The 25,918-nt window shown below is 33.5% G+C and overlaps 1 protein-coding gene across 2 annotated transcripts in view; it reads right to left on the reverse strand.

Moving 5' to 3' along the window:
* Positions 1–5,261: 5,261 nt before the first annotated feature.
* Klhl4 (kelch like family member 4) overlaps positions 5,262–25,918 on the reverse strand; it is a 97,876-nt gene continuing 77,219 nt past the window's right edge. Inside the window, exons 7-12 of one of the 2 annotated variants that reach the window (XM_021153114.3) lie at positions 22,282–22,468; positions 15,740–15,964; positions 13,650–13,812; positions 10,968–11,180; positions 7,286–7,457; positions 5,262–6,665 (exon numbers count right to left, since the gene is read on the reverse strand). In XM_021153114.3, the coding sequence (XP_021008773.1) occupies positions 6,606–6,665; positions 7,286–7,457; positions 10,968–11,180; positions 13,650–13,812; positions 15,740–15,964; positions 22,282–22,468 (1,020 nt within the window). In that variant the 3' untranslated portion in view covers positions 5,262–6,605. The remainder of the gene's footprint in view (positions 6,666–7,285; positions 7,458–10,967; positions 11,181–13,649; positions 13,813–15,739; positions 15,965–22,281; positions 22,469–25,918) is intronic. The other variant, XM_021153115.3, reaches the window with a different exon arrangement.

Below are 25,918 nucleotides of genomic sequence, written 5' to 3' on the forward strand. Positions count from 1 at the left end.
CTGTCCTGGCAGTCCTCTACACTGGGACATCTAGCCTTCCTAGGACCAAGGAACGCCCCTTCTATTGCTGTCCAACTAGGCCATACTCTGCTACATATGCAGCTGGAGCCATAGGCCTCTCCATGTGCACTCTTTGGTTGGTGGTTTATTTTTCCCCCTCTTAAACATAGTGAGTGGAATGCATTTTCTTGTGTATGGAATTACCTTCTAGAGGACAGTAAATCTACCATGAGTTTCAGTCTAAAAAGAAAATTGACCCTCCTTCCAAGAGATATCAATGGCCATTTTTCCTTGGCTAGGGACTTTGTCCTTAATTTCCCCTCCATGCTGAGATTTTGTCTGACTTGAGCTTTTGAAGTTCTTAAGCATGTTGTCACAAACACTGAGAGATCACATTTTAACTCTCTGATTGGTTCAGAAAGCATCATTTTATTGTTGCTATTTTCCTTTTACATACCTTTCCATCTCCTCTTCCTCCAAGAATCTTAAGATTTGGGAAGATGGGGTAAGGTAAATATACTGTTTAAGATTGAACATTCCACAGTCTCTTATTTTTTGTATGTTGAAAGTTAGAGGTCTTAGTGTTTATCAGCATCCTTTGCAAAAAGAAGCTTCTCAATGAGGACAGATATATTAACTAGTCTGGGGTTAGAGCCAGAAGTTATTAGGAGTCCATTTAACATAATGACAATAACATGTTTTCTCTTCGAGTCTATAATTCATCTAGCCACAGGTTGTTAGAGCCTATATTGGTATCAGGTATACTATACATCTTGTGTAGTGGGCAGTAATCCAGTCAGAAAAGTTTTGTTTATTCTTGGTAACATTTGTATCACTATTTTTCCAATGGGAATATTTTTTCTGAGCCTGTCATTATGGTATCTTGCAGGGTTCACAGCTGGGTAAGATTGCTGACTGCATTTCTCTTCTGGTAGCCTGCATAGATATCACCTTTCAGAACTCTAAATTCTAGAAAATAGACATGAAACTACCAGGTCAGATTTCTCTGAAGTTTATGAATCATATATGTGATACCATCAGCAATATATAGTCTTTTGGTCAACATCATGGGGAGGGGCTGTAAACAAAACAGTGGTAATAGCCTGTAATGTTTAGGAGTCTATAAGGTCCCACTGGCAAACAACTCTAAAACAGATCAACTCTAAAACAGATAACCCCTGGCACGGAACATTTTTTTTTTTTTAATGGATTGTGTTGTAGAGTAATTGTCTCCCATTATCAGGTAAGGTCATTTATATTATCATACACATCATAAAGCAACATTTTTGTCATGTAAGTGTAAAGTGTTTGAATGTATAATGGTCATACAAATGTTAAAAGAATATGTTAATTAAAAAAATCATTTCTTGTAGTAGCTTGAATGAGAATGGTGTCATAGGCTCATATATTTGCATGTTTAATCCCTAGTTAATGAATTGTTTGGGAAAGATCAGGAGTGCATTTGCTGGAGTAGTTATGTTTTCTTTGGAGGAAGCATGCCACTGGAGGTGGGCTGTGAGGGTTCAAAAGCCCATTCTAGGCCTAGTATCTCTTTGCCTGTTGCCTTGTATAAGGATTGAAACCTCTCTGCTACTTCTCTAGTTCCATGTGTGTCTGCTTCCCTCTCATGATGAAAATAAACTAACCTTATGGAACTGTAAGCAAACACTTACTTAAATATGTTCTTTTAGAAGAGTTATCTTGGCCATGGTCTCTCTTCACAACAAAAGAACAGCTGTTGGACATTTCCCTACCTTAGTATGCTTAAATTAGCCACTGATAAATAGTCTCTACTAATGCATGTAAAGAAGGGACTGTCTTTACTTCAGTTCGCAACTCTGTTTCATTGTGAGGATCATACTTTTATTTTGAAAATTTGAAATTTGGATGTCAAAGGATTTAATAAATGCTTTATAGTATCTTAAAAGGATCTACTTATTGACTTATAGATTGATCCTAAACAGCTACATTATTAGGGAAGGGAAAAACAGGTTCTCGCCACAGAAAGCTGCAAAAGCATGATGGTTAATTCGTGTGACGAGCTGGCAAGTAAGTTGACTCAGTTCCCTGATTGAAGTGACTAAGAAACTAAATTAGATTCAGGTTTTAGATCCATCCTTGCTTGCCATTTTTCCAGTTTAGACTAGCTTCAAGCCTTTTAACTTTATGGCAAAAGTACATCAGAGACTGGATATTCTGACTTAATAGTATTAGTCATTTAATAGAGTCATAATGATTTTTCTCTTTTCTTCAATGTGACCAGTCATTCTAACTCAATCTTAGACTGGTCTAATATTTAGTCTTATATTAGAGATTCCTATTGTAGATAACTAAAGTTCTTAATTACCTAGCAAAGTTAATTCTAAGCACATCCCCCACTTCCAGAGAATTTCTGGCCTTTTTACTAATTCTAAAACCAGCCCAGAGACTGAGCTTGAGCCTTGCTAATTTGCAACTGAATAAACTACCTGGACTTCCCCAAAAGAAGCTTTGTGATGTTACTCTTCACTGTCTAAGATTTTTGTCTTTCAAACAGGTCAGTCTACACCTTCAGAGGACTGCAGTGGGTGTGCATCCTTGCCCCCTAGAGCATGCAAGAGGCAGCTGTTATTTTCATTCTAAAGACATTCCAGCACGTACTGTGGATTTCGGTCTGATTTGAGATTTAAGTTTGCTATGAGGGCTAGAAAGGCGGAAATTTCAAATATTTAAAGAGATTGGTTTTTATTCTGATAGATCGGCTTAGTCTCTTACTTAGCTGGTCTCTGGTTTTCCACCCTTGCTGTTATTGCAAGGTCCCCTTAGTTCCTCAGGCTGTGGAAATAACAAGAGATGAGGAGGGTGACCTCTGGCTCCTAATATAGCCTAGAGCCACAAATTGTGGTGTTACTAGTGACATAATTCTTGTTGAGGCCTTACTAAATCTGAGGTTGACAATTCTCCTTTAGGAACTGCACAGTACTCAGAACTGTGCATATTGATTCGTGATCATACAAATACAGTATGGGTACCAGCTTGGGTGCAGAAATTTACTGCAGGGGAAGGTCCAGCTTGACCATTTCTGGGTTCCCTGTGAGATACACCCGGTTTGGATGGAGGTTGGTATCTAGTTACAACCAAGAATATCTTTCTAAGGCTCTGCCTCCCCTCCCCAAAAGATACCAAGAGCCACAAGTGTGGGTCGTGACAGTACCCATGGGAGGAATCAGGTCAATATCCCCCGAGCCATGGTTAAAACCCACTCATCTAAGGATGAGAAAATCATTTGATTACCTCAGTTAAGCATGGCCTTATTAAGCTTAATTCAGAGGGGGGAGAGAGGTTGAAGACCATACCCTGAGAAGGGCAAGCCCTTCACAGCCTCCCACCCTAAAAAGCCAATTGGTCTTGCACTATGGAGTTGGTCGTCACCCCCCCCCTCCTCCCTGTTCCCCACCTGTCATCCAAGAATGTGGAGGAGGATCCACACGCTCTCCTTTAGTGTTATCTTATTATAGTGCTTTTTAAAATCAAATCCTGATATAGTTAAGTCTTTGCCAGAGTTCCAACATCCTAGTAAGACCATGAAATTCAGTAAGAATTCAGCAAGAAAGTTACCTATTCAGTAACCAAGTTTAGCTTTACTAAAGACGGAGCCAACAGCTCAGGGCTAGTTTCCACAGCCTGAGGAACTAAGGGGACCTTGCAATATCAGCAAGGGTGGAAAACCAGAGACCAGCTAAGGGACTAAGCCCGTCTATCAAAATGTTTACTAGGACAAAAAGGACAGTCTTAACCAAATAAGGGTTTACCATGAGAAAAGTTAGGGAATCCCACTGAGACAGGTTTCTTCATTAGACCCTAAAAGTTCAGACAGAACTATAGAGCATAAATAAATTTTATGCCTCAGTCCAATTTTGTTTAATATTATTTAAAGGGGGGGAAATGTTACCTCCTTCCAGCCTAGCAAGGTTGGCTGTGACCATCTACCACTTAGGCCGAGCCACCTGCTGTGCTGCTTCTCAACCCTCTCCTTTGATGTGCCACTACCTGCCTGAGGCCGAACCTTCCTGAGGCCTAACTGGTTCCCCTCTGAGATTTTCTAGAGTTAGCACCGAACTGTGATCTTCAAGAGTTCCCACTAGAAGGCTGATCTGTCTACTTCAAAGGAACTTTGCATGGCTGGAAATGGGCCTCCCCTCTTCTTTATAAAGCGTGTTTGCTGAAATTAAAGTTGAGCTTTGATCAGAGTCCTGTCTTAGCTCCGTCTCTCTCCGTCACCTAGCCCCCTCTACTCTTCCAGATTCCAAGATGCCTTTCCAGACTAGAACCCAGACATGTGAGATGCTGGGTGGCTGCAACAGCTATACTCTTGATTTTGGGGCCTCTGTAGATCTCTATTGCTATTGGTCACAGGCAGTCAGATTTTTGAAATTCATTTTGCAGTTCATTCTCAGATAGAGTGACTAAGCCTAATTTTCTTTCTTTCTTTTTTTTTTTTAAAGCATAATTTCCAAATGCAGCTAAGAAATGGTAGCCTTGGGTATCATATTTATTTCTCATAAAATTCAGTAAGCTTATCAATGAAAGCAAAGCAAGCTGGGAAAAAGATGATATTATATATCTACTTGCTCGATCAGGCATTAGTAAAGATATAGTTTCTGGTACCACGTAATCATTATTGTAATGCTGCGAATATGTGGTAAACAAAGGTGCATCTATCTGTAACTTACCAAATTAGTCACAACTTTATTGAACATGGTACCTCAAATGGTATGATGTGTTAAGGGCCAAGATATCTCTCCTTTTACATTATTTTTAAAATGTTAACTTAAAACATTTAACCAACCTATCATCCATGCTAATGTAAATAGCACTAATGAAAGTCATGAAATGAGAAGCTGGCTGAGAAGGGGAAAGTGAATAGTAGGAGAGAGAAAAAGAGAGGCTAGCCAAAGTATAAAGTATCACAACTTTGATCAAAATACGTTATACTTATGTATTAAATGTCACAAGGTAACTCATTATTATGTATAATTAATACACATTAAACAAATATTAAAAACTCTAGCAAGATCTTATATGTGTTTTATAGCCTCTCAATGCCACTCTGTCATTCTTTTGCACCTCTAAACATGAAAAAATCTGTAGATCTCTGTTGAGAATTACAGACAAATTATGAAAAAAGAGTAAACTAGATATTAGCATTTCAACATTTTCACTATTGTGGCACAGCAGCAGGGAAGGATCATTCAGCATATTCTAAAATCACAGTCTCTATAGCCAGAGAGAAAAGATTTTATTTAAATTCAGCTGGTCATAGTACAAACATTTTTGTGTAACTTATGATGTGATTTTAAAAAAATTAATAGGTGGCACTAATACATATTATAAGCATCTCTCTGGATTTTTTTGGATAATCTACAATACAAAGGTCATTTAAAAGAAGATATAGAAATTCTAAAGTGGAACATTTACTTGAAAAGTTAACAGCATAAATGTGAGTTGTCAATGTTTCACCATATTGTTTTGTCATTAGGGAGGATGAAAGAAAATAATAGTTAAAAGCTAAAATATGACTCAGTACTATTTTTTTTTTTACCTTCAAATGTGTAGTTTGTAGTACATTTATCCTTACCATCTCCTACGGGATAAAAATTATTATGAAATTAAAAGAAATGCAGATATTGATAGGTAAATAGAAATTATAGAATTAACAGTGTATATTAAACATTTCAATGTATCTAAGTGTCAGCATTGTGGATCATTTTCTCAATTATAATTTCCTTTAGAATTGTTTAAATCAACTTTTTAAAACTTAATGGAAGGTGTTTACATGGAACACATTAAATATTTGAAGAGAAAATTAATTTGTATACAAATGAGGCACTCACATTCTGAAGCTTAGGTCACAGTTTGTATCAATATAATACTCACTGATTCACTGTTTCTGAATAAGGATTGTATAGTGACATTATGATATTTTACTGCAAATGAATCAATCAATACACCACCTCATGAAGTAGAAAATCTATACTTGTATTTTGGCAGATAGTTAACTAAAAATAATAGGCTTGTGAAAAGTTTGAAGTAGTGTGATTAGTATAGCAAATTATATCAACGGATGATCTCTTTCAGTTTTGACACAGAAAAACCTTTCTTCTTGACAAATGTGAGGTATTATCAGCAATGTAAGTTATTGTTTGGAAACCAGATGGTATGCTTTAAAGCTTCTGTCATTTTGTATTAAACTTCCAGACAGTAGAGTACCTTTAACAGTTTTTTTTTTTTTTAATTCTCAGATCCTTACATGAAAACTGTTAATGTATTCATCACCTTCAAATATTGCCCACTACCAAATATCCACCAGGTGTTTTAACATTTTATGGTAATGAGCCTAAATAATTGCCTATTGGATTTCTCATTAGATTAGAAACTGAGCACATACACACAATACTAACATGTATTTCATATTTAAGTTTTGCTTTCAGCCTTATGAATGTTAACAGTTTCAAATATATGTGAGAATGACACAACAGCATTTAGTTTGCTTATGAACTTCATAAAAGAGTATGTTTTTTTCTTCATTCTTGAAATCCATTTCATTGCATTAGCAAATGATACTTTCACTGTAGCTTCACAACAACAACACATGCTCCAGCTCTTCCAATGTTCACAGGGACTTCCTAATACAAAAATAAGAAAAAACAAAAAAACAAAAAACCCAAAACACTGTCTTTAGTATAACGCAGAATGTTGGCCTTCAAAGAATTGTTATCTATTTTGACTTAACTTTTATCTTATTTTGTCTAAAAATTAAAAAAAAAGACAACCTACAACCCAGATCATTATAGATTATAAAATGCAAATAGATCATGACTAGATGATCAGTGGCTTTGGAAACAATTTTATGTGTGCAACATTTTTTTTTCACTTGAAAGGGCACAACTAATAATAATTACTCAAAGATTTTGTGAGGATTCAATGAAATAATGGATCACAAGAATTTGGCACAGTTATTCTGCTATTTTCTGTTAGTGTTCTTTTTTTATATTTATATTAGGTATTTTCCTCATTTACATTTCCAATGCTATTGTTAGTGTTCTTTTATGCTTTGAGAGATTAGAGACTGAAACAGTGATCGAGCCTAAAACATAATCTAGGTCTATTAAGTATGTGTATACTAAGAAAAGACCTACTATGGCTGTACAAAGGAATAATATAAAATGAACTCCAAAATTAAGCTTTAAAATCTTTCCCTTAAATTCTGAATTATATTAATTTGAAGATATTTTTACAAGAATACCTCTTTCCATTCGTCTTTCTGAGCATCATACGACTCAACGGTATTCAAGTAAGTATGACCATCATATCCGCCAACCACGTAGAGTTTGTCTCCAAGAGGGCACACTGCAACAGCATCTCGAGGAACACTCAAAGGTGCCACAGTTGACCATGAATCACCTTTTGGGTCGTATCTTAAGAGATTTAGGAAGACAATTGAGAGATAAAAATCCAGGAATGTTACAATGAAAAATAGGCATTAATAGAAATGCGCTATAGTGTAAAGCACAGAATTTGAAACATTGTAGCTATCAAGTATAGGTTTACTATTCAAGACAAGAGAATTTTTATTAAAGAACATGTACATGACATAACCCTCATTTGTCACAAGAGGGCGCACAAAACATGTGAAAAGTAAAGGATTCCTTCTGTCCCCTTTTTCATATGGTATACAAATATGGTATTAAAGCCTTCCATAGGGGGAAAATAAATTCTGTAGCTCTGAACTGTACAACAAAAATATATAACATTCAATGTAACAGATGTGAAAAGTTAAGTAAATTCATATAATTAAACATGAAATGCTTTCGAATCATGACGTATTTGTAAAAGTACATTGAAAGTATTTTTTATGTAACACCTTTTACTAATTGATTTATACTACTATTACCTCTATTAAACATTTATTTTTTTCAATAGATAATCAAAACATCTCTTTTTAACTTGTAACTGAATTTGATGTCAAGCAATAATATTTTAATACCACCAGAAAAACTGTAAATTATCAAATCTAGTTCTATGTATTTTATATACTATTAAATGTTCTTACTACATCACCCTAAATTGTTATAATATGTTGAGACCTAGAAACAAAACAAATCTATAGTTGATGTGCTATATGCTGCATTTTCCAAGCAAAGTTGTTAATTAAGGCTGCAGTGAATTAAATCAATATATTTACCTATACAAAGGATAAGCCAGAATTCCCAGAGGTGTGTTCTTAAATATTTACATAAAATCTTATATTTTGTATTCATGCATGATTAAATCTCAAAATATTGAGATTTTCATCTTATTACTTAATTCAGAAAATGTTGAATTGTTATGATTTTGGTTTATTTCTTTTTTATTGGCTTTCCTGAGGATTGAGTCTGGGTTCCTAACATGTTTGACAAGTGTGCCCACTTTTCTACTTAGCTATCCCCTCAGCCCAGGAAATAGTGAATTTTTGTTAATAGTTTTATAATCTGTGAAGACACGGAGTAGTAGTTGTCAAGCAGCACATATTCACTGTAAATTAGTGCTGCTTCTTTTCACTGTTTCTCTTTTTTTTTATTAATCAGTCTATAGACAAACACATAAATACATATTAATTTGGATGGAAATTTCTAATGATCTTGAAAAGATAAGATAATTTGTCACTGGCTCATTGCATATACGATAGAATATTGGGATTTTTTTACATTGTAAATTAACATTATAGGAAAAAAAACATGGAAGCTATTAAAAACTATAGAAAAAAGTTTGAGAACCATTCAAGTTAAATGTTTCCAAGTTAAATAATGGCTAAGAAAATTCCAGGATATTGGACAAATCAACTATTTTTTAAAATTAATAATGTCAGAAAAATAAAGCAATTTTTCATATGTTGGTAAGTTTGTCAATTAGATACAAACTGGAATCACCAGGAAAGTGAAGATCTCAATTCAGGAATTGCCTGAATTAGATTTTGGCATGTAGGCATTTTCTTAGTTAATGCTTAATGTGGAGTTATGCTACTTAGTATGGGCAGTGCCATCCCAGGACAGATGGGTCTAGGCTGTATAAGAAGGTGGCACATGCCTTTAATCCCAGCACTTGGGAGGCATAGGCAGGCAGATTTCTGAGTTTGAGGACAGTCTGGTCTACAAAGTGAGTTCCAGGACAGCCAGGGCTACACAGAGAAACCCTGTCTCGGGAAAAAAGAAAGAGAAAGAAAGAAAGAAAGAAAGAAAGAAAGAAAGAAAGAAAGAAAGAAAGAAAGAAAGAAAGAAAGAAAGAAAGAAAGAAAGAAGGAAAGAAAGAAAGAAAGAAGGAAAGAAAGAAAGAAAGAAGGAAAGAAAGAAAGAAAGAAAGAAGGAAAGAAAGAAAGTAGGACATGGGGAACAAAGAATGAGCAATGTTTCTCCATATGCTCTGCTTCAGTTCCAATTCACAATTCTTGCTTGAATTCCTGACTTGGCTTCCTTGATGATGGATTATAAACTATAAACTGAAATAAATCCCTCCCTCCGCTAACTTAGTTTTGTTCAGTATTTTCTCACAGCAGCAGAGAAGCACACCAGAAAACTAGAAACCTGTCTTGTTCTTTGCTCCAGTGGTTTTAAGTGTATGTGATATTTATGTATGTGTGCACAAATGTGTGTGTGTGCATGTTATCAAGAAAATTCCAGAAAGTTCTGTCTATAAAATACAAATTTTACCTGTTCCACGAATTTCTTCAATCCCTGTATCAAGTGAGCCTTCTGAGATGCAACTTAAAATTTGTGACTTGGTGATAACACTGTTTTAACTTTTTTTTTTTCCTTTACAAGCTGTCTACTTTGAAAGGGAATTCAGACAGATGATCTTTATTTTAAGCAACAAATCATGCTACTTATCTGGATCAATGTATTCCACTAAAAGAACTTAGCTTTTTGCAAGAAAATATTTATTGCAATAAGGTCATTGCTTTGAAAAATCAATTTTATTTAAAAATTCTGCCTATATTTTGTGATAACTTTTTAAAGATTACTTTGTGCATTGAGCTGAATTTAGAAACTTAATTTCATTTTAATCTGATGAATTGAGTGATAGCTTTCCATAAAATGTTCTTATTCTATCTCTTTTGTGCTGCTACTTTATAGTGTAGCTAACAGAAATATATTTCATTGTGTTTTTTTTGTTTTTGTTTTTTTTTTTTTTTTTGCTAAATTTTATAAGCATTTACAAAGTATTCTGTCTAAGTGTAGAATATTACAAAGAATGAATCTACTTAAAAGAAAAACATATCAGAATATTACATTCTGGTAGTTTCAAATTTCTCTCATTAAAAAATATACAAATACAAAACAAACAAACAAACAACAACAATAACAAAAAACCCCAATGATCCAAATAAGCATATGCATAGAGAGGAGCCTAGTATGGCTGCTCTCCTAGAGGCCCACCAAGCAGCTGAAAGAGTCAGATGCAGATATTTGCCAATGGATAGAAGCAGCTGACTCTTGTAGTTGAATTAGGGAAAGCTGAAAGAAGCTGAGGAGAAGGGCAATTCTGCAGGAGGAGCAGCAGTCTCAATTAATCTGGAACCCCACAATCTCTCAAACACTGGACCACCAACCAAACAGCATACACCAGTTGATATGAGGCTCTCAACACACATACAGTAGAGGACTGCGGGGTCTGTGTTCATTCAGAGATGATGCATCTAACCCTCCAGAGACTGGAGTCCCCAGGGAGTTTAGAGGTCAGGTGGGATGGGGGTTAGGGTAGGGACATCCATGTGGAGACAAGGTGGAGGGGAGTATGGGATGGGAAGCAGTTGGAGGCATACGGGGAAGGGGATGAAGACTGAACGATAAAAAGGATTAAAGAATAAAACAAATAAACAAACAGTAGAAAATATTTGAACAACTTTTAACAAAACCAAAACCAAACCCCAAACCAAATAATAAATACCTTACCTTTCCACGCAGTCAGAAAGCCTGGAGCAATGATTAGGAGCAGGGGCATCATGACCCCCTACAACATACAAGTATCCATTGTGTGTTGCTACTCCTACACCTCCACGTCTTTTGGACATCGGGGCACACAGACTCCACTTGTTAGTATGCGGGTCAAAAAATTCCATGGACTTGAGACAGGAACTTCCATCACGTCCACCAATAGCATACAGCCTAGAAAAATATAGACATATATACATACCTATGGGTGTACACATAGTCATGCAAAATTTAGCTATCAAAATAAAAATGAATGTATTTTTATTTTCTCACACCTCATAATGCATATGCTATCTCATCACTATTTGCAACAGAAAGGCTAGGTTTGTGAATGGGTAGTTTTCTGTGAAACTTGGTCCAGCCTAGCCTATTCTATAGAGCCTTCTTTCATTTACGTCAAAGTAAATTTAAGATTACAATAAAAAGTCCAGAAAACAAGCATCTGTAAAAATCCAGAAGGTATCAAAAGGTTTTGCACATAGTTCCAACAGTCATTTTCAACAAAGTTACAATTACTTGACTTCACACATTAATGTACAAATTGTTTAGTTTAAAATATTTTTTCCTGAGAGTTAGCGATATAAGTCAATTAAGGAAATAGAATAGAGAAGGTGAATTATCCCCAGGAAGAAAATGTAACTTTTTCCCATGTAACTCTTTATCTTTCCTTAAGTAACTTTCAATTGTTAATTATTTTAAAATATAATGGTTAATTTCAATTATCCTGTGAAAATAACGATGATGAACATATTAAACAACATTCTTGTTACTTTCTTTCACACTGTTAATCTTGTACAGTAGAAACTTAATAAAACAAAATGAAATTAGTTCAAGTTTATGATTTGAACCTGGTGTAAGGTATAGAGGAGATTATGGAAGTGAATCATTTGATATTATCAGGCTTGATCAGATAGCCCATTTAGGATTGTGTGAAATCCAAAAGTATTATGGATATGGATATCTGCTGTACATATTTTCTATTTCTTCTTGTGTTGAGTTCTAAAATATACATGGGATGACTTTTTTTTTTACTGTGATCATTTATTTGTTCATGTACCAGTTTTATGCATAGTCAGAGTACAGAGTCACATAGTTCTAGATACTCCCTACCCTGTTGTACAAAATTCCTATCATGTTAGCTATCCTTGTGTGATTCTGTGTTCCTAAAGCATATATATTGCATATATATGTAGCGTTATACAGACTAAAATGTTATATCTAGTAATATATGTATATGCATATATGAGTGTGAAAACAATTAAAAAAGAGGTTATAAATTAGAAAGAGTAATGTAAGGTATATGGGACAGTTTGGAAGGAAGGCAAAATGATGTAATTATAATCTCAACATTAGGAGAAAAATTTAAAAATAAAGAAAATTATTATAATTATGTGGTACAAATTCAATACATGGAAGCATCAATAGGTTTAGTTTATTAGTTTGTTCTTACAGGACCAGAAAACAAATAAATCTTCAGGGGCAAAACTAGATGGAATTTAATCCTTATGAACTTTAAATTCTCATAAAATGGATTGCTGAACAAACCCTATCGTATTTATAAATATAGACAAACAAATGATTTTATAAAATTAGAGTAAATAGCAATGCAAAATTTGCCATTTATTTAGGATAAACTGGAAATGATTATCTACAATAATGTTATATATATATATATATATATATATATATATATATATATATATATATATACTTTTTTTAAGGATTTCATTAAAATGTAGATTCTGACTATTTTGAGATAGGGCTAAGACACAAAATTAGTTCAAAAATGCTGATATTTCTGGCCATAGTACCTGAAAATTGAAAAGAGAAGTTCTATAAAATATCAACCAACCAGACCCCCACCCCCCAAAAAAAAGTTCCCAGGGACTAAACCACCAACCAAAGAGTACACATGGAGGAACCCATGGCTCTAGCTGCATATGTAGCAGAGGATGGCTTTGTCAGGCATCAATGTGAGTAGAGGCCCTCGGTCTTGTGAAGGCTCTTTGCCCCAGTACAGGGGAATGCTAAGGTGGTGAAGTGGGAGTGGGGATGCATCCTCGTAGAACCAGGGAGATGGGGGACAGGATGGGCGTTTGTGGAGGGGAAACTAGGAAGGGGGATAACATTTGAAAAAAAAGAAAATATCCATATATCTTCTTGAGAATATTTTTCATTAAAATTATACATCATATATTATTTAAACATAAAAAGAAATAAGATGGCCTAGTCGGCCATCACTGGAAAGAGAGGCCCATTTGACTTGCCAAATTTATATGCCCCAGTACAGGGGAATGCCAGGGCCAAGGGGTGGGGGTGGGTGAGTGGAGGACTGGGGGGAGAGTGTATTGGGGACTTTTTGGATAGCATTGGAAATGTAATTGAGGAAAATACCTAATTAAAAAAAAAGAAATATAAATAAAATAACCAATAAAAAAGATAAAAATGAAAGAATATATTTAATGAAGCATTTATTTTAGACAACTATTTTTCTTCATAATGAAGCAATATTTCCACCAAATGACTTTTCTAATTGCTAATAAGGATGCCCTGAGCATGTAGAATGTTTATTGATTGATGATCGTGACATAGAGACTCTCTACTCCAAGGTCTGGGAAGAAAGAGTTGTGTGTTTAAACTTACCTATTGTTTAATGCAACAACTCCAACTGTGCTTCTTGGAGTTGACATGCTGGCCACATAATTCCACTGACGGCCATCAGGATCCCATCTTTCTACAGTGTTTAGATAGCTCCATCCATCGTGACCTCCAACAGCATACATCGGTCCTTCAAGTGTGGCTACGCCTAACGAGTAACATAATAAATATAAGGGCACACCTACGCATACCTCATGAAATAACTTTATTTTCACTTTACAAACAACCGTCTGCCAAAAAACAAAACAAACAAACAAACAAACAAACAAAAACCACAAAAAACAAAACAAAAATAAACCCTCTGTATTTTGTATTTGAAATAGTTTTCTGTATATGTAAATGCTTTGATTCTTGTATGAGGGTAAATTTGGTTAAGACCAATCATTTATTTATGATAATAAGTTATCATAAAAAAACTTCCACTGATTAATATATCATCAAGAGCTATCGTTCTTCCATCACTGAAATCAACAGAAGTAGGATAGTACCAGGAAAGGAATTAAGTGGAAACTAACATTTTCTGGCATTATTTCAACACTCCTTATTAGTGCAAACACATATGGGACAGGATACTTAAGATAAATCACTACTTTCAGGCTTAATGTGGAATCACTTCTCAATTCATATTTGAATACAAGGTTAAAATAATTTCCTTGAGATAATTCAATAAGGATTCATTTTTTGAGGTTTAGCTGGAATATTTTATAGAAATTAAGAATGACCTCTTCCTGCCTCTCAAGGACTCCATGTATTGGGCATTGCTTTCACTTTCATCTTAATCCGACTCTCATTTTGTTTTGTATGCCCGTCTCACATATGCAATTATTCATGTCTGTTAAACTGTACTTTAAAAATCTTGCCTTTATTTCTCTACAGAGCATTCATGTGTAAGAATTAAATTGATATAACAGATAATCACTACATTGTGTATGATTTAGCAGAAACAGTTTATCAAGACAAATGATACAATTTCAGTCCTGGAACTGATACTTAGTCGTCCGATTAAAGTCTATTATGCTAATAGATAAATAACTCAGTGATTAAATGTGGGGGTAATATTGCCAAGGACTAGATAAGTTCAGTTCTAGCACTCATGACTGGCAGCTTATAACTGCCTGTAAATCCAGCGGCAAGAGATCTGACATCTTATGGTCTCCAAGGCACCATTTGTATGTTCATAAATCCATACACAAACCCATTTGCCTACACATGATTTTAAAAAATAAACCTAAAATATCTATTGTGTAAAAAGAAAGTATCATGTACTTTATTTTTCAAATACCATAATATTTAAAGCATATGGAACATAGGATAAAAATTATATACCTTGACAGATATTCAGAAGAATTAAAGTTCTCTACTATTCTACACAACCATACTTATTATTATTATTATTATTATTATTATTATTATTATTATTATTATTATTTGGTTTTTCGAGACAGTGTTTCTCTATGTAGCCCTGGCTGTCCTGGAACTCAGTCTGTAGACCAGGCTGGCCTCCAACTCAGAAATCTGCCTGCTTCTGCCTCCTGAGTGCGGGGATTAAAGGCATGTGCTACCACGTCCTGCTTGTACTAATTATTAAACTGCTTAGAAACCTCTGCCTTAATTATATTTTAGAGCTCTGGTCAACAAAAAGTGCTAATCATAAACATGATTATGCTTAGACCTCTACCTTAAGTCTTTCAATAAATGCAAATTTGCTTGTTGTGGCATGCCTAATTTTCCAATTAAAACTTAAAATGCTTTCCCATTGTCAAAAATTTTACACTCTGAACTGAGTTTGGATAAAGTATTCAATTGCTTTTTATATTTTGCATAAAATGTTCCTTCTGAAAATTTTTGTCTTTTTTGTCTTCTCTGAAATGGACCCCTTTTGGGTTGGTAGAAGGAACATTGAATTAAAATATATTGTTAAAGATTTCCATGCACATTTCAGGTATGCTTAACCTCCCCAGAACTTTGAAGCCAATGTGACTTTAAATAACCCCTCATAAAGTGCAGCTAGATCTAATTTTAAAAGTTTTCCTGTATATTTTTTTTCAGAAATTATATAGCATTAAATATCTTACCTAGCCCATGCCTATGTGTGGACATAGGAGGCATTACAACCCAGGTTTTAGTAACCGGATTGAAACATTCTACAGTATTCAAAGTTTTTAAGCCATCTCTTCCTCCCACAACGTAAAGTTTATTATCAACAACTGCCACTCCAAACTGAAGTCTACGACCACTCATAGTGCCAATATGGATCCAACTGTTGGTTCGGAGGTCATACTTCTCAATTGTAGTGGTGCCTGTTAAAAATATAATTAGCAATGATGAAACCACCTTAAACTTCAGAATTAGCTTGTTTCATATTTTGTGTTCTAATTTGCATCATAGCACCAGGAAAGAGAGCTTAAATTAAGTTAACTAGCTCAGATGATAGCACTAATTGAGACATAAGACAAGGAGTGATGCTTCTGGGAAGATTGAGAAGGAAATAGTTTTATTTATGTGGCTTATGCCACCAAAATATGATTATTATGCTAATGTTAAATATAAAACAAAATAGAATAAACTTGTGGTTATATTACTGGTGGTAGTAACACAGGTGTCCAACATCATATTTATAATGAAAAGGTCCATATATTGGATTCTGTTATTGCATATTTATATATCTTTAAAATTTTTAAAAGATTTATTTATGTTATGTATGTGAGTGTACTGTCACTTTCTTCAGACTCACCGGAAAAGGGTATCTGATGGTTATGAGCCACCATGTGGTTGTTGGAAATTGAACGCGGGATTCTGGAAGAGGAGTCAGTAGTTTTAAATGCTGAGCCATCTCTCCAGGCCCTATCTTTAGATTTTAAATTATAATAATATTCTTTACTTCTGTGTTATTCTACAATGTACTGATTTATTCCTTGTATGAATATAGGTGTGTGTGTGTGAATTAAATTTTAGGTAGATGACTAAGTAATCAAGAATTAAACTTCTTTTAAACCATGTTTCTCAAAATGTTCCATGTGAAGAATTGTGGCTAAATGTATACAATTCTGAGGAATTACCTCATTGATGAAAGTTTTATTTATACTTCTGAAATGTCAATTTAGTAAAGTAGTATATACTTTCACCTGTACAAGTAAATTTGAGCACAGGGTATCTAATAGAGGACTCAAAGAAAGGACTGAAGGAACTGAAGGTGTTTGTAGGCCAACAGGAAGAACAACAACATCAACCAACCAGACCCCCCAGAGCTCCCAGCAACTAAACCATCAACAAAGGAGTACACATGGAGGGACCCAAGGTTCCATCTGTATATGTAGCAGAGGATGTCTTGTATCAATGGGAGGAGAGGTCCTTGGTCCTATGAAGGCTTGATAGATGCCCAGTGTAGGGGAATTGAGAGCAGGAAGGTGGGAGTTGGTGGATGGGTGGAGGAACACCCTCATAGAAGCAGGGGGAGGGAGGATGGGATAGGATGTTTCTGGGAGGAAGGGAAACCTGGAAAGGTGATAACATTTGAACTGTAAATAAAGAAAATATCCAATATAAAAGCAAAATAAAATGAAATAAAATAAAGTCTATTTTTAACCAGGGGTGGAGGGTGGAGGGAAGGATAGGTTGAGCGTGAGCATTCATTTGCTAGAATTGTTTCAAATCCTTTCAAAAAGAAAAGTAAATTTGTACTATTACTGTAATGGATTTTTCCCTTCTGTAGACAATGCCTTTTGTCATTTATTCAAAGGCTGATTTTTCACAATGATTAGGTTTCTAATGGGAAAAAAAAAAAACAAAAAACCAAAACAACCCGAGAGTTGGTTGAATTAGTAGTCACTGCAATAGTTTACTGAAGCCAGTGAATTGATATTTTGGGGAATCTTATCCTAACTGTATAAAATCACTCACATAGATAAGAAAACCACTTTCCATGTGTTCTTTACTGGTAGATTTGTGGGAAAAATAATTTGTTATTACAATGAAAATAAAGTTAATATTTTCAATATTGTCACTGACAATTATAAGTCTAGGGTCACTTGAAGGAAAAACTTCAACAGAACATATATTGTATCGATTGCTAAGTTATTTTTGTTTAGGTCATCTTTTTGTAGTAATCATATTTGGATGATACATCTATAAGGAATAGATACAAATTCATATATGGTTTCACATCCAGTTTTCTGTGAATATAATTATGTTTCTGTTTAATTAGTTCAACTTTCTCAAATCTTTATTCTTCTAATTTGCTTATTTTTGTTTCAATTAGTGAAAATTATCATAGTTAAAATTAGAATTCAAAATTCAACTGTGCTAGTTATTAAGAAAATAGAGTAATGGATAGGTAATAGGTTAAGAAATTAAACAAGACTATATTAATTAGCTATTACAAAAAAATCGCTATCATGGACATCTGAAGTATTTAGCTATCTGCTTTCTGTAAGATTACTTTTCGAAGGCATTGACTACTAATTAAGTTACTTAAACTATAAGTTTAAGTAACTTATAGTTTACTCTCAGTTCCTTTACTCACCCTCACTGATAAGCTAATTTTTCAAATTTTGAACTTTGACTTGCATCTTTATTACAGCTTTCTAATACTTCTTTTGTGACACATTCTAGTCATTAAAGTTAGCTTCATATATTTGTGTGATATCCATTAAATTAAGTAGTTCTGTATTTATCACATGATACAGAACTTACATTCAATAACAAAGCACTGAACTTTTAGAAATTCATAGGTAAAATGTCAAATATTCACCTTTTAATGGTAACTGAAACAATATATTATAAGGAAATACTCATATAGTACTGTGAAAAACTGTACTGATAAATGCCTTAACACTATAATACTTATTTATATAAGCAAATGCTACCCTTTACATATTTTGTGCATACTTAGATTTTGTATCTGATTCCTTCCTGTTTTATTGTTGTTCTTAAGTGCTCACACTGTTTTTTTAAAAAAAAAAAAATGAAGCCACAAATCGTAGGGAGAGTTTTGCTACTATCCCTTCTAGAATAGTGGCAATAGAGATAAAAGGACATATACTTTCAAAAAGAATTCATTCAATAGTATTTCAAGATTATCTAATTTTAAAATGCCCAAAGTTGAAGTTATGGAAGCTGTCAATCAGTACTGTGGTCAAACTTATGGAGTGTTTTCAAAAGGTACTCACAACTCTGAGATCTTATTATTCTTCTAGTCTGCAACTTTCCATAGAGATTTTTATGGTGTCCCTATCTATCACCATCAAAGACCTTCAAAATGAAAGGCTTAACTGCTTCCAAAACTGAACTTTGATAATAGAGTTCACTTGTAAAAATTTCCTATTTTGCTCATTTTCAGAATCAGAGATGTAGCCGGATATACTTATAACCATTTAAAAAAAAACTTCATCTAAGTTTAAAATAAACAAGATATTCTTGAAAAGGACAAACAAGAAGCAATTACATAAAAAGTTTCTATACTGTACCAGAGAAATGGTTCAGGAGGTAAAGTTGCTGGCAGCTAAGCCTGATGCCTGCCATTTGATGGCAAGGAGAAAACTGATGCCTGTAAATTGTCTCCGCATGCACACTGTGGCACATGTGCTCACACATACAATCAATAAATAAAATGAACAAACCCTCAATACTTAAAAATGTTTCTATATTGCATATTGTGTCTTTATAGATATCACAAACTCAAACCTGAATTATAGCTCAAAAATGGTGAATTAGCCTAGCATGTGTAAAATCCTGAATTGATTCTCAGCACAGAAATAAAAAAAATAATACAATCAATGACAATTGCATTTCTGTTTTGCATTTATTACCTGTAGCTTTTAATATAAGTACCACGAGACTGTTAATATTATATTGTATTCACTACAATGAAGCTCATGATTGAGCTTGGGATGATGACAATGACTGCCATGGCCTTTAAGGTCCACCTAGGCTATGAAAGTAAAAACTAAACTAAAAATGAAAAATAAAACAATAAAAACAATAAAAGATAAATGGTCAAACTTAAATTAATTATGGTATCACATAGTGTTTGTTATTTTCTTTCTTTTTCTTTCTTTCTTTCTTTCTTTCTTTCTTTCTTTCTTTCTTTCTTTCTTTCTTTCTTTTGAAAACAAAATCTCTTTATTGCTTAGAGGGGAAAAAAGCTTCTGCCTTTCTATTTCTAAAAGTCAGAAAAAGCCCTCCCCCTTATTTTCATTATTAGTCCTTATACTTTATTAGGAGAATTGATCACATGGTCTTCCAAACATCTTTACATAGAATAGCTTTCATCTTTTTATTGTTACAAGTAGGAAAAAGCCTTCACACTTTTTATTTATTGCTGAAAGAGAAAAAATGTCCCCCCTTATTTGTTTATTTTTTGTGTGTGACTCTTGTATATTTTTCCTTTAATAGTATTAGTTTTCATTCCATCCATACTATTATAGAAATATATCAAAATTATCCATTCTATTTTGGGATATTTGAACAGTCTTCTGAAGAACACTTGCTATATGAAGAAGATCCACAATTTCAGAAATAATTCCATTTACAATCTCATTTTCAGAGGTGTTAAACTTTAAATATATTTTGTAGAGTTCTGTGTTTGTTTGTTTGTTTGTTTGATTGTAGGTAGGGTTTCTCTGTGTAGCCCTGGCTGTCCTAGAGATCACTCTGTACATCAGGGTGGTCTCAAACTCAGAGATCTGCCTGCCTCTGCCTCTCAGTGCTAGGATGAAAGATGTGCATCACCACTACCCAACTTCTAGAGTTTGCATATTGACAAATTAGTCTATAATATGGCAATGAATGTGTAAAGGTGTTTGAATTAGAAGAACTGATAAAATAATAAATTATTATCCCCACAAATGGATTAATTCTGCTCTGACAAGACTTCATTAGTTATCATGAGGACAGGTGATTACCAAGCAAAATTCAGACAGGATTTTTAAGAAAAGGAAATAACAAAAAGAAAAGATAATAAAAAAAAGAAAATATAATAGAAGGGAAAACAATAATAAACCCTACTATATTCATGTTTAAAGTGTCTTAATTACCCTACTATATTCATGTTTAAAGTGTCTTAATGAAATTAAAGTGAGTGCCACTAATAAAAAATCAAAGTTGCTTGTCTATATGCTTTTTGGCATTTTCACTTTTTTCCTTCCATTTTCTACCATGTTAGACTTCCATTTCTATTTTTATAAATTTCTAATTTTTAGATTTCCCAGATTTAGACTTTTAGAGCAATAGAAAATTCATTAAACGAAAAAAAGTTTTGTAATTAATTAGCATATTTTATGTTTTCTATTCCAATTTCCAACCAAAATAATGGATTTTTATATGGATAAACTTTCAGTTTGTAGTTCATTTTGTCAATTTATCAAATACAATTTCAGCTTTTGATTTATCAATATCATTGTCTCTATGTATGGTCTACAATAGATTTCCATTCCTATTTTTATAAATTTCTAATTTTTAGATTTCCCAGACTTAGACTTTTAGAGCAATAGAAAATTCATTAAATGAAAAAAAGTTTTGTAATTAATTAGCATATTTCCTGTTTTCTATTCCAATTTCCAACCAAAATAATGGATTTTTATATGGATAATCCTTTAGTTTATAGTTCATTTTGTCAATTTATCAAATACAATTTCAGCTTTTGATTTGTCAGTATCATGGTCTCTATGTATGGTCTACATTCTTTACAATTAAGTTTTACTTATAAAATCTTTGTTTTAGTTTGGAGTGATGATTTGGTTAGCAGGAGCACTGGCTACCCTTCTACAGAACCTAGGTTCTAATTCCAGCACCCACACGTTGGCTCAAAACCATCTGTAACTTCAGTTCAATGAAACCTAATGACTCTTCTAGTCTCCTTGAGAGTGCACTCATGGATTCCCAAAATGCAATGGTTCATAGATATACAGGGAAAAAAGTACCCTTGCATATAAAATAACACAACAAAAAATTATGTCTTTCCTTCCTTCTATTAGCAAAACACATGGCAGGAATGAAACCCCACATGCAAATGGGAAAGGCTATAGATAAAACATGTTCAGAGAGGACAAGGATAATGCCTGCAGAATCTGCTCCTTTCATTTCATGGACTTATTACTTAAGCAAAATCAAGCTTTTATTGCAAATTTGAAGTGATAATCTTGCTTTCAGCACTTCATTCAATATTTTTGAAGTTAATCTTTAGGTATATATAGAAGAGTTGAGAGGAGTATCTAGAGACCACTATTCCATTTGTGTCAAAATATATTTGAATGCACTTATCTTTTTCAATTTAAATATATAAATAAATAAATAAATAAATAAATAAATAAATGTAAATATTTTTTGTGAAAAGATTTGCTAGGGAAAACTGAATGTTCAAAACTAGACTAAGCACAGTTCATAAAGTAAAATCACTATTAGCAGTTATATCAGTCCTAATTAAAAGATTATCATCCAAGAAATAATAAGGAAAACAAGATCACAAAATCACACAAATTACCCTAATTATGAGAGACAGCTTCAGATACACTTACATAAAAAGGATTTAATAGCATCCTTATAACGTGGAGGCTGCTAGAAACATCTCTTCTTTTTCAAATGGAGACATTTTCCCAACTAATGAATGTGTTGCTTTTACCTTTAGCAGCATCCATACCTCCCACAGCATAAAGTGCCCCCACAGTTGATTTTCTAGGCTTTGTACGAGGGCTTTGCAACATGGACCTTCTCTCAGGCAAGAGATGATACTTCATAGCTTCCATTAGTAGCTTCTGACATTCCAGATTACCACTGAAGAATGAACTGTTTTCTAGATCTGCAAGCAACTGGAAAGTAATGGTGCATGACATATATATATACATACATCAGAAAGTAAATGATATATTTCTATTATATGAAGCACTACATATGAAAAAGACACTTATAAAAAATTGCAAAAGTAATCAAATAGATTAGCTATATCCCTAAAAACTAGGTATCTCCATTTGCCGCTCATGACTAATGCAATAAGTTCATTAATTTTGTTTGTATTTGTACTATCTGAGATATCATGGAAACATGCTCTGTAGGGACTATTTCTGTAGGAATACTGTATTTTTGTTATTATATGAGAGCAATAATTTGAAAGCATATGATTTTAAAAGTGAGTTAATGTACATATGAAACTATTAAAGACCAGCAAAAGTGGTTGATATGTTCCTAAATAACTGATGAAGTATATGTAAAATATTGCTCTCAAGATGAACTGGAGAAAACTCTTGAACATATTTCATAATGTTGACATATATTATATTCTATTAATTTGATGTTGGAGTTATAGATCCATCTGTCATAGTATATCAAAGGAAATACAAGCAAGTTTGCTGGAGTGAAATTATTAATCTCCTCTCATAAGATTTTTCTGACATTTTCTTCTTTTTGTGATTAATTTCAGTTCTGCTTCCTTTCAACTTGTAATCTCCAGTGAATCACTATTTTGATTTACCTGACAGAACTGTAGGTATTTCTTTAACATAATATTTGAAATAGGTTAGAAGATTAAGCTATACAACTTTTCCCTAAAAAAATGCTTTATAAATTTATCATCTTCATAGTTTTGTTTCTGTGGTGTTTAGAACATATTAACTTGTTTTAGAAATCCTACATGGTCATTTCATTGCCTATCATTAACAACATCAGGACATTTTCAACTGAAATATATTTTAAGCACTAAGCAATAGAGTTGAGAGAACAAGAATTTTATGTTTCTAATACAGAGAAGTTTAAACTAATGCCTGCTGAAAAATACAAAAATCTACACAAAGAACTGTAAGTTTAAGAGCATTGGATAAATGATTGCTTCTCAGGTTTTCATACCTAAACATATCGGATCCATGTGTTAAGACATATATTACTGATCCCGATGATAGATAGTGATTTGCATGGTCAGAGTAGGGACTAAGCTTAGATTTTAAAAAGTTTATAGACAATATCACGCTGCTGCTCTGAGGGCATCGTATATAGCATTGTGTTTGAGAATCTAATAAATTTCTAAGATTTTTATATCCACACAAATATCACATTTCCACAAATTCTGAATTTCAGCTGTTTTTTATTTAGAATCTTTAGAGCAACATTATAGGTATAGTTGAGTATTTATCTTTTAGGTATTACTATTGTATTGTTTTTTGGACATACAATAGGCTCAAGAAGGCAAGTGGCATTATGTATGAATAGATTATTAAAGAACATTTTGAATTTCTTGGTTTAATTTATAGAAAAAGCTTATTAGAACCTAACTGATATCACAATCAGTTCTAAAAGGATATTAATGCTATCATTTAAAAAGCAGAAAATATAAACAGTTTAACAAGGCACTTCAACACCATAAATCATTACTAACAAAACAAACTCAAAGGCAAGAGACATAAACAGATAACAAAAATCATTGGTGAATATAGTGGAACGGACACTAAATGAACATTATAAAGAATCAACGAAATAATCAAATAAAAGGGCTAAATTTACAAAGACTATAGATTAAAAAATGAAACATTACAACAGGGAAAGATTAAATCCAGAGATTCATTAGAGAATATTTTCAAATGCATATTCAAAAACTTCTTGGAAGTCTATGGCAAGGTATAAATTCCTAAGCTATAATTAAATTCATGTGATATAAAAAGTGTTGATAATAGTATAATAGTAAGCTAAAAGAGTCAAGCCTTATCAAACTATTCCAACAAAGAAAAGGACAAGATTCACTGCTGAATTCTACAAGATTTTAAAAGGAGAAACAACATAAATATGACTCATATCATCCAATAAAGCAAAAGGAGATAGAATTCTATTGAAACCATACTAAAATAAACTAGCATTATCCTCAACCTAAAATCATATAAGGATACAAACAAGCAAATGTTATGCCAGAAAATTTGAAATCAGCTTCCTCAATGGACATAGGCACTAAATAAAATGATTGCTGACAGGAGCCTGATATTGCATCTCCCAAGAGGCTCTGCCAGTGCCTGACAAATACAGAAGTGGATGCTCACAGCCAACCAATGGGCTGGGCACAGGGTCCACAATGGAGGAGCTAGAGAAAGGACTCAAGGAACTGAGGGGGTTTGCAGCCCCACGGAGGAACAACAAGATGAATCAACCAATACCCCTCCTCCCTGCCAGAGCTCCCAGGGAATAAACCACCAACCAAAGGAAACACATAGTGGAACTCATGGCTCCAGCTGCAAATGTAGTAGATGATGGCCTTGTTGGACATCAGAGGGTGGAGAGGACCTTTGTCTTGAGAAGGCTTGATGTCCCAGTGTAGGGGCATGCCAGGACAGGGAAGCAGTATTGGGTGGATTGGTGAGCAGGGGGAGGGAGGATAGGGGGGTTTTAGAGAGGAAACCAGGAAAGGGGATAACATTTGAAATGTAAATAAAGAAAATATCTAATAAAAAATGAAAACCTATTTGCTAAAATATTTGAATAGTATGATAAAATAGTCATACAACATGATCAAATGGGTTTCATTTTAAGAATGTGAGGAAGGTACACCAAATGTAAAATCTTAAATTAATAGACATGAAATGGTTTTATTAGATATAAATAAAAAAGGCTTTAGTGAACTTCAACAACACTTCAGGCTAAAAAGCCCTGAAAAACTGTTATTAGAAGGAACACACATCAATATAATAAAGAATGTAAAAGGAAAACTCATAGTTTGCTTAAATTATGATATTGAAGCTCATATAGTATTACAAAATAAGCATTGTACTAGCACATAATGTTGTGAATGAACACAAACATGCGCACACATGTGCATCAATGGAACAGGCAGAAGACTGTGAAAGTAAGGCAGTTATTAAATGGTAAGAACCTGAAAAGCATTTTCTTCAAAAGCAGGAAGACAAGAATAGCCACTTTTCCCATTTCTAGTCAATGAACTGTTAGAATTATTAACCAAATCAATAAGACAAAAATATGATTCATATAGAAGAAAATTGCCATTATTTGTAAATGCTAATAATATTGTTATATATGTAATTAAAGAGTTGACTATAGAACTCAGATGTGATAAACGTTAGAAAAGTAGCAATATAAAAATTGATATATCAAGATTATTAGATTTTATGTATAGCAATAGCAATTGTGTTGAGGAAAACAAGAAAAAAAGTTCCATTCATAACAGCTGAAAAAGTAAACTGCCCAGGAATAATCCTCCTTAAAGAGGCCAAAGTGTTCTACCAAGAAAACTCTAAAGAGAAGAAAGGAAGGCTACATTAATGAAAGCA

The sequence above is a fragment of the Mus caroli genome, unplaced genomic scaffold (assembly GCF_978045245.1).
Source record: "Mus caroli unplaced genomic scaffold, Mus_caroli_1 scaffold_5, whole genome shotgun sequence".
In the NCBI taxonomy this organism is placed as follows: domain Eukaryota; kingdom Metazoa; phylum Chordata; class Mammalia; order Rodentia; family Muridae; genus Mus; species Mus caroli.